At 41.2% G+C, this 10,733-nt stretch overlaps 1 protein-coding gene across 1 annotated transcript; it reads right to left on the reverse strand.

The window, feature by feature from the left end:
- Positions 1 to 3,347: 3,347 nt before the first annotated feature.
- LOC118031083 (uncharacterized) lies at positions 3,348 to 10,365 on the reverse strand. Its single transcript, XM_073407093.1, is given in 3 exon segments — positions 3,348 to 6,795; positions 7,019 to 7,260; positions 7,294 to 10,365. Coding segments are annotated over 3 exon segments (6,762 nt in total).
- Between the last annotated feature and the right edge of the window lie 368 nt (positions 10,366 to 10,733).

The raw sequence follows: 10,733 nt of genomic DNA on the forward strand, positions 1-10,733 counted from the left end.
GATATTGGAAAAATTTCATTTTCTTTTATCTTTGTGTAGTAAATTTATAAAGAAAAGTAGATAGAGAAAGAAACCCCCTTTTTTTTTTTTTTTTTTTTTTTTTTTTTTTTTTTTTTTTTTTTAAGAAGTAGGTCTCATGTGTGATGGGTGACCTACCCCAAGTAAGAAAAAAGAAAATGCAGGGCTCAAAGGCACTCAAAGAGAAAAGCGAGTGCTTAAAGACACTTGAAGAGGAAAGCGGGTGCTCAGAGGCACTTGAAAAAGGAAAGCGAGTGCCCACAGGCCCTCGAAAAGGAAAGCGAGTGCTCAAAGGCACTTCGAGAAGAAAAAAGCGATTGCTTAAAGACACTTGAAGAAGGAAAGCGAGTGCTCAGAGGCACTAGTGCTTCAAAGGCACTTGAAGGGGAAAGTGAGTGCTCAAATGTGCTCCAAAGGAAAGTGAGGGCTCAAAGAGCGCTTCGAAGAGGAAAGTGAGTGCTCAAAGGCACTCCAAGACGAAAGGGAGTGCTCAAAGGCACTGGTGCTCAAAAGGCACTTGAAGGGGGAAGCGAGTGCTCAGAGGCACTGGTGCTCAAAGGCACTTGAAGGGGAAGCGAGTGCTCAGAGGCACTGGTGCTCAAAGGCACTTGAAGGGGAAGCGAGTGCTCAGAGGCACTTGAAGGGAAAAGCGAGTGAGTGCTCAAAAGGCACTGGTGCTCAAAAGCACTTGAAGGGGAAGCGAGTGCTCAGAGGCACTGGTGCTCAAAGGCACTTGAAGGGGAAGCGAGTGCTCAGAGGCACTGGTGCTCAAAGGCACTTGAAGGGGAAGCGGAAGCGAGTGCTCAGAGGCACTGGTGCTCAAAGGCACTTGAAGGCAAAAGCGAGTGCTCAGAGGCACTAGAAGGGTAAAGCGAGTGCTCAGAGGCACTGGTGCTCAAAGGCACTTGAAGGGAAAAGCGAGTGCTCAGAGGCACTTGAAGGGAAAAGCGAGTGCTCAGAGGCACTTGAAGGCGAAAGCGAGTGCTTAGAGGCACTAGTGCTCAAAGGCACTTGAAGGCGAAAGCGAAAAGCGCTCAAAGGTGCTCCAAAAGGAAGCGAGGGCTCAGGCGCTCGAAGAGGAAAGCTAGTGCTCAAAGGCACTCAAAAGAGGAAAAGCGAGGGCTCAGAGGCGCTCGAGAAGGAAGAACGAGTGCTCAAAGGCACTCGAAAGGAAGGCGAGTGCTCAAAGGCACTCGAGGAGGATGTGAGTGCTCAAAGGCATTCGAAGGGGGAAAGTGAGGGCTCAAAAGCGCTCAAGAGAGGTGGAAAAGCACGAAGATTTTTCAGATGGCCTATTTCTTATGGGCGGCCTGCCCATGTTGAAAAATTCTCAAACATGAAAAACATTCAACAGCAATTTTAATCTTTGGCCATTTCAAGTTGGCCTTCCACTTGATGGATTCCATTGGAATTTTCTCATATGAAATTTTAAAAAACTCATTGTCCAATGTCTCAAATTTTAGATGATATGCATGCATCATTACCTGTTTTGAAATATAGGTCCCCATTTCTTCTTAATCTTCTTGTTGCTTGACTGATGAGGACTTGCTACCTCTGATTTGGGTCATTTTTGTCGCTTGGCTTCTAGCCCACTCGAGTTGGCCAATGTAAATCTATTTCCAGATTTATTTGCACAACTTAGCATTTGTGGTGCCCATCGTGACCCACTTATTTGCTGAAGATTTTTGACTCGTCAAATAATTTGAGAGGACTTATTCATTGCCCCTCGTTTCACTGATAAAAACATTCGGTGTCACTTGCTGAAAGGATCAAATTGTCTTTCGTAAACCAAAATGCCCCCTTGTCTTGTTGTAGGAAATATTCCTCTCTTTTTCTAGAAGAGAAAATACAATGTTGCCCCCTTGTACTGGTCATTGCCCCCAAGTGTACTTTGCCAGCGACTTAGACAAATAATGGTTTTAAAAGACCATTCTTTCATTTCTCTTTTTGTTCATTTTGGTGAAGGAATATGGGTCTAGAATGAATCTTGAAATCTTGATCTTGCATTTTGAAATCAAAAATTATTTCGATATGAATCTAAAACAATTTGCTTTTGAAATCTTGCAACTCCTTGGTTATTTTCTTTCTTGAAAAAGAGGTTATTTGCTCTTGTGTTTGGCAACGAGATCTTCAGTGAAAATACGTCATGAGATGACCTTTTGTTTCAAAGTGAAGGGCTCGAGAAAAAAGCTCGAGGTTTTGTACGAGAAAAATTTGTCTCCTTTTGAACCTTCATTTTTATCAGCATGAATAATAATGAGTAGTTTATTCTTGATGTCATGAATCTTATGAAAAAGTATTCTTTGCATTTTGGAGAGCATTGTTTATTGTTCCAGGTTGCTTGCTTGCTTGATTAGAAAGGACTTTTACAGGCACGTAACGTAGGCTGTGGTTTCTGGCTATGAAAGAAAAGGATTCATAAGGCTCAAAGAGTGTTTCAGGGTTTTAAGGACTAAGGATCACTATCAACAGTTTGATTTTTGAAGTCTTCCATCTTTTCTTTTGCTGCACTTCTTTGATTTGCTGCTTTTTTATTGCTTTGCTAGGGTATACTCACTTTATCTTGGATGTCACTTTTCTAGTGATTTGGGTATGCCCCCTAGCATTTGAGTTTCTTGAGCTCTTATGCCTTTTTGGCTTTCTCACGGCTTTTTCTCTTTTCTCATTGAAATTTTCTCTTGCCCCCCAGTGTGGGGTGTGATCCTAGTCGGGATTTTTTCATGAAAGAAAAATTATTCAGGCTCAAAAAGGGATCGCAAAGGATATACTTATTTTAGAAAGTGAAAGGAATAACAAAGATGGCCTTTCCTCATTTCAAGTGCAAGCAGTTAAGATCAATAAACTTTGGCCTCATCCAGTGTGATGGTTTGGTCTTTGCAAAGATGCATTTCATGAGTCATGAGTAACAAGTTCACTACATACCATTATTCATACATTTAAAAACACACAATTCAAAAGTCATAGGGTAAGGGTGTTTATTCATTTTTCTCTCTCTGTTTTTTTTTTTGTTTATAATTTAGTCACCTCAATAATGGAGTTGCTTGATTCAATTGTCATTCTATAAGTAGAATGTTAAAAATATCATTTTTGGATAAACATCAATTTATTTTTGAAATCAAAATGCTAGATCAATATTTCAAAAACTCCAATAGGGAAATGTTTTTTTTTTTTTTTGGTAAAAGAGATCAATTATGTCTATAAGATCATGCGAAGTTGTAAGGTTTTTCTTTTTTTTTTTTTTTTTTTTTTTGCAGGCACCCCTTGTAAAAAATATGCAAAGAGAAATAATTGGCCCAATCTTATTTATTGATTTGATAAACACTTATACATCATGGATAATATTTCTTTACAGAATCAGAGTTCACAGGCCTAACTACATCCTCCTCATCCATTCTTGTTAGTATCAATGCCCCTCCTGAAAATGCCTTCTTCACTATGTAGGGTCCTTCATAATTGGGCGCCCATTTACTGCGATCTTCTCCTGGTAGTGACAGAACTTTCCTCAATACTAAATCTCCTTCTTTGAATTCTCTTGGTCAAACTTTTCGGTCATACGCCTTAGCCATCCTTCTTTGATACAACTGGTGGTGACAAATTGCTGCTAACCTTCTCTCGCTAATCATATTTAGCTGTTCGTATCGTAGCTTGACCCAATCAGATTCTTCGAGTCCAGATTCCATGAGGACCCTTAAAGAGGGAATTTCTACTTCCAATGGTACCACTGCCTCCATTCCATATACTAAAGAGTATGGTGTAGCCCCGGTTGATGTCCTCACTGCTATTCGATACGCATGGAGAGCATAAGGAAGCCATTCATGCCAATCCTTGTAAGTAATCACCATTTTTTGAACAATCTTCTTTATATTTTTATTAGCAGCTTCTACAGCGCCATTCATCTTGGGTCTGTAAGGGGATGAGTTGGAATGCTTGATCTTCCACTTTGTGCATAGCTCCGCTATCATCTTTCCATTAAAGTTTTGAGCATTATCAGTCACTACTCTCTCGGGCACACCATATCTGCAGATTAGATCTTTCTCGATGAACCGTTTGACCACTTTCTGAGTCACATGGGCATATGAGCAAGCCTCTACCCATTTGGTGAAGTAATCAATCGCTACAAGGATAAAACGATGTCTGTTACTGGCTTTTGGATTAATAGGCCCAATCACATCTATTCCCCACATTGCAAAGGGCCAAGGAGACACCATGTTAAATAAGGGTGTAGGAGGCGCATTGACTTTGTCGCTATACACTTGACATTTGTGGCACCTTCGGACATAATTTATGCAATCCTTCTCCATGGTTAGCCAAAAATAACCTGCTCTTTGCATCTGCCTAGCCATCATGTGTCCGTTTGCATGGGTAGCACAAATTCCTCCATGCACTTCTTGTAGGGCCTGGTTTGCTTCCAGATCACTTAAACACCTTAGTAAAGTCCCATCAAATGACCTTTTATACAAAATCTCCCCATCTATGTAGTATTCCATGGCCATTCTTCTCAAGGTCCTTTTATCTATCTTCGAGGCTCCCGACGGGTACTCTTGATGCTGGATGAATCTTTTTATATCCGTGTACCATGGGTCTTTGTCTGTTTCTTCTTCTATTAAACAACAATGCGAGGGAGAATTTCTGATCTCGATGCTTACAGGCTGAATTTTTGCACCACAATCAATTATAGCCATAGAAGCTAAGGTAGCTAACACATCGGCAAACTGATTTTTGTCTCTCCCCAAATGAGTAAATTCTATTTCATCGAAGCTTTCAGCCAATTTGGAGAGGTATTCCTGGTATGGTCTCAATTTTTCATCCCTTGTCTGCCATTCACCTTTCACCTGACAGATTATTAGCATTGAGTCTCCATATACTTCTAATTTCCCTACATTCATCTCTAATGCAGCTTCCAATCCGTGGATGCAAGCTTCATACTCAGCTGTGTTGTTTGTACAACTAAAGTGCAGCTTTACTAAGATAGGATATTGCTTTCCTTCTGGGGAAATTATCACAGCACCTGCCCCGTTGCCCGATACATTTACTGCGCCGTCAAAATACATAGCCCACCAACCACTCTTCTCCTCCTTTTCCGTTACTAGCACATCTTCATCAGGAAAGTCAAATTTCAAGGGCTCGTAATCCTCAATAGCATTATCGGCTAAATGATCCGCAATTGCGCTTCCTTTTACTGATTTTCTTGTCATGTAGATGATGTCATACTCAGCCAGCAGTACTTGCCATCTGGCTATTCTACTCGACATGTATGGCTTTTCAAAGATATACTTCAGTGGGTCCATTTTTTAGATCAACCAGGTAGTGTAGTATAACATATATTGTCGTAACCTCTTCTCACTCCACACCAGACTACAACATAACTTATCTACCATACTGTAACGGGATTCACACTCGGTGAACTTCTTACTCAAATAGTAGATGGCTTGCTCCTTTCTTCCTGACTCATTCTGTTGCCCCAACACACAACCCATAGCTGATTCGGTCACAGTTAAATAAAGGATGAGTGGCCTTCCGTGTACAGGCGGAACCAACAATGGTGGTTTTTGTAAATACTGCTTGATTTTATCAAAAGCTTTTTGGCAATCTTCATCCCATGTTCCAGGATTCTTCTTCCGGAGCAATCGAAAAATCGGTTCACATGTCACTGTAAGTTGTGAGATAAAACGAGCAATATAGTTCAAACGCCCCAAAAAGCCTCGAACTTCCTTTTCGGTCTTTGGAGCGGGCATGTCTTGAATGGCTTTTACTTTATCAGGGTCCACTTCTATGCCTTTATTACTTACCACAAATCCTAATAATTTGCCTGATTTCACCCCGAATGTACACTTCGCAGGATTCAATTTCAACTGATATTTTCTCAACCTCTCGAACAATTTCCTCAGAGCTGGGATATGGCTTTCTTAATCTTTGGACTTTGCGATCATGTCATCCACATAGACCTCAATTTCCTTGTGCATCATATCGTGAAAAAGTGCTACCATTGCCCTTTGGTATGTTGCTCCAGCATTCTTCAATCCGAATGGCATTACTTTGTAACAATAAGTCCCCCATGGGGTGATAAATGTCGTCTTTCTCTTATCTGCTTCAGCCATTTTAATCTGATTATAGCCAGAGAAACCATCCATGAAAGAGTAAGTGGAACTCTTAGCAGCATTGTCCACCAACACGTCTATATGCGGTAACGGAAAGTCATCTTTCGGGCTTGCCCTATTCAAATCCCGGAAATCCACGCACACCCTGATTTTATTGTCCTTCTTGGGAACCGCAACAATGTTAGACACCCATTCAGAATATTCTACTACCTCCAAGAAACCTGCATCCCACTGTCTGGTTATCTCTTCTTTTACCTTGAGCAATACATCAGGTCTTGTCCTTCTTAGCTTTTGTTTGACTGGATGACAACCCTCAATCAAAGGTAACCTATGCACTACTATTTCAGTATCCAAACCGGGCATGTCAGCGTACGACCAGGCAAAAATATCCACATACTCCTACAAAAGGGCGACCAACTCACTCCTCATAGCTGTATTGATCAACATCCCTATTTTCAACTCCTTTTTATCATGCTCGGTACTTACATTTATTAATTCTAATTCCTCTTTTGCAGGCTCCCATGCATGTTCGGATTGTTTTATAAGCTTTTTGAACTCCTCAAAGTCATCTTCACCATCTTCTTCCTCATCCATTGAAGTTATGGTTTTATCAAAATTAGGCCAATTATTCTCAATGCAATGGGTTTGTAAGTTTATCGTTGTCCCGCTTTCAGATTCCCTGAAAGCGGAAAGTGCCTTTGTTATGAGTTCATAATGGAAAGAATGAAACTAAAAGGCATGATGAAGGGAAAAACCAAGCATGATCTCATTAAAACTTGAAATGATAGAAGGGCTCAACACAATTCTTGTTGCTAATATCTTGAGCCACGATTACTGGCAACGTAAATTTATTCAAACAAAATGCAGCAATAAGAAAAAGCAAGCGACAAACAGATGTTTACTTTTTAAAGATAACTGGGACTTCTTGAATTTCCCAATTGTTCAATTCTTCCCCTTCAGTTAATCTTCTCACAAACTCAGGTAGACCATCCTCTAGAGCACTCACAGTCAGTTGGGGTAGTTCTTCATACGGGCTCTCTTTGTCTTCAAAACCCCCTTGGGGTTCTTGTTTGTTGATTTCTTCCAGATAGTGGATGGTAGCACTGCTAAATTCTTTACTCATCCTCTCAATTTCACCCCCAGCCTTGATCACTTGCGCAGGTCAGGGGAATGTTACGTGAATTGGAGGGATCTGGATTCGAACATCATTAGGCTCCCTTCCCTCAATTCGAGCTAACCTCCTTTCTCTTTTAAACTCAGCCGCTCTCATGAAATCTTCCTTTCTAGGTTTAAAACCTAAACCAAACCTCTGATCTGCACATTTCCTCTTTATTACATTGATCCTCTCGGGCATTCCTGTGATAGGGTCATATTGGAATGGCGATCCATGCTTCAGAAAATATTTAGCAGCCATCCTTGCAGCTTCAGAAACCTCTGGTTTCCTTCGCACCGTATTCTCAGGTACCCATTCAACATTTACTACCTCAAATGCATGTAAGTTTTCGTCTTTATTCTCTTCAGCCTCTATATAAGGAATCGACACGTTTCTCACCATAGCTAAAGCCTCTTCAGCCCTTACTGTCACCAAGTTTCCATTGATGATAAACTTAACCCGTTGATGTAATGAGGATGCAACGGCTCGTGTTGCGTGGATCCAAGGTCTTCCCAATAACATGCTGTATGTGGGATGAATATCCATCACTTGTAAAGTTACTTGGAATGGTTGGGGGCCAATTACGAGCTCAACATCAATATTTCCCATAATCGGCCTTGGCGAACCATCATATGCTCTAGCTGTCATGGTACTTGGCTTCATATGAGAGACATCAACTGGCATTTTATCAAGCACATGCCTTGGCAACACATTCAAAGCAGAACCATTATCTATCAGTACCTTAGCGATCACACAATTCTTACATTTTACAGTGATATATAACGGCTTATTGTGACCAGTTCCTTCATGATCTAATTCATCATCTGTGAAGTAGGGATAGTTAGTGGCTTGAATCCTTCCCACCAAATGTTCTATAGAATCCTGTGTGATATCTTGAGGAACATATGCTTCGTTAAGGACTTTCTGAAGAGCGTTTCTATGCAACTCTGAACTCAAAACTAATGATAATAAAGAGATTCTGGCGGGGGTTTTTTTCCACTGGTCCACCACGCTGTATTCGCTGTGCTTCATTAGCTTCAAGAACTCGTTAGCCTCCTCGTCGCTCACTGGTTTGTTGACCTCATCCATCTTGGCCAACTCCACCACATTCTTTCCTTTTACTCTTCTTTGGTCTTCTAACTCTTCAGGAGTATAGTACCTTCCATTCCGGGTTAACCCCCCAATTTCAGCATGAAGAGTAGGAGCTGGTCTCGCGGTGTGGAAAGAGTAACCATAATTATGAGGTATGGCATTATAATTTCCACTAATTGTGCTTGTAGGTCTAGGCAAGATCATTCTTGGGGGTCCTCTCTCTGTTGGTTGATATCTATAAACTTCAACCTTCTTGTCGAAACCAGTCATGGTTCCTACTAGCTTTTCTTCAGGCACCCCTACCCTCAACACTCCCAATGTCATCATATCCTCTACTTTCACCCGAAACTCTTTACAAGAGTTTATATGGTGTCCCATATGCTGGTGGTACTCACAATATTCACCCTTATGGCCTATGGCTTGCTTTTTGAGGGGTGTTTGGAGGTACCCAGCTTGCTTCAACATTTTGTACAACCCCTCCATTGACAACTTTAAGACATTAGCACCCCTCTCTTCCTCTTCCAAAGCATTTACCCCTCCACTTCCAGAAGCATGGTGCGGTAGCTGGTTGGATTTTACGTTCGGAAAATCATCAAAGGAAATCCAACCTGCTTTGATGAGTTGGAGGATTCTCCTTTTGAAAGCTAAACAATTGTCAATATTATGGCCGGCGATACCAGCATGGTACTCGCATTTCTGGTCTGGTTGGTACCATTGAGGAAAAGGTGGTTGCAAAGGTGTCAAATGAATAGGTGTTACTTGGCCAATACTGAGCAATCTTTGATACATCTCACTAAGAGGCATGGGAAGTGGGGGCAGTTCTTCTTGGTTTGTGGGGAAGCTTCTACGTGGGTAAAATGTGTTGTTTTGGCGGTATGGGATATTTTGGGTATTTGTTTGGTTTTTTAGATAAGGTGAGGTGAAATTTATATTAGATGTGGGGGGAATGGTCATGGGTGGCCTGAAATTATGCTTTCTTCCCTTACCTTCACCTTCGACATTGTGGATGTCAGCCTCTTTCTTGCGTCCAACAAAACCCCTTTTTTCACTATGGTCTGTGATCCTACCCGTTCGAATGGCTTGTTCAATTCGTTCGGCTATAACAACCAAATCAGAGAAGCTTTGTGCAGAACTTCCAACCAAGTATTCAAAGTATGGAGCTTTGAAGGTGTTGGAAAATAAACTGATCATTTCCTTCTCCAACAATGGCGGATTAACTTGTGCTGCCGTTTCACGCCACCTTTGTGCATATTTCCTTACATATTCCTTATAACCCTTCTCCAATGAATGTAAGCTTGATCTATCAGGGGTTGTGTCTACGTTGAACTTATATTGCTTAATAAAAGCATCGACTAGATCTTTCCATCCCCTTATCTTGGTATTGTCCAAACGCATGTACCAAGTGAGCGCGACATCACTCAAAGTATCTTGGAAGAAATGGATCAACAATTTCTCATCTTGCACCACCTCAGCCATCTTATTGCAATATGACTTAAGGTGGGTTATTTGACATTGAGTTCCAGTGTATTTGATAAATTCCGGCACCCTAAACTTCTTAGGAATGACTACGTTAGGTACCAAACACATCTCGGCAGCTTTCACCGGGTCATATAAGTGATTTCCTTCAACTGCCCTTATCCTCTCTTCTAGGGCAGCCCACTTCTCTAAACCTTCAGCTCCTATCATTTTTTCCTTGTGAGACCCTTCCAAGGTTAACTCATCAGCATGAGGAATCCTCATCGGGTATATAGGCTGAGCTGGGAAATGCGTAGCATATTGAGGCTCAGGCGAAGATCCACCCGCTCCCATGTTTGGTAGGTTGAAGAACACCGGAGGCGTTGGTGGTACCTGAGTGCTAAATGCTGGTTGAGAGGATGTCCCTTCTCCCGACTTAGATCTCAGAGTTTGTTCGAGTAGGCTAGTAAGCCTAGCGACATCTTCCTTTAGACTGTTCAACTCCTTTTGATGTTGGGCATCCAATTGAGTTCTTTCTTCATTTTCCATTTTTTTTCGCAACCGTGTGTTTTTAATGGGGGACCTATATTTCACCTGGTGTGCAGCATTATGAAAATTCATAAGTGTATGTTCAAAATGCATGAATATGAATGCAACATTTTGGACAAGGATTATTTCATGAGAGGGTGACATAACAACCGTTATTCTTCGGATGTTTGGTTAGATCTACATCCGATACTTATTGCAATGCCGAGAGGAGATCTGTTTAACCTTTTACCATTTGAGCTTTCAGCCTTGTACACTCATTTGAATAAAAGTAAATAAAGGTCTTCGCCTTTTTTTATTTAACCCATAAAACTTTCATTACAACAAATGATTCATCTTAATCTATTACAGGGGGAAAGGCACTGCCTTTA

Source organism: Populus alba, unplaced genomic scaffold (assembly GCF_005239225.2).
Source record: "Populus alba unplaced genomic scaffold, ASM523922v2 scaf18, whole genome shotgun sequence".
In the NCBI taxonomy this organism is placed as follows: Eukaryota; Viridiplantae; Streptophyta; class Magnoliopsida; order Malpighiales; family Salicaceae; genus Populus; species Populus alba.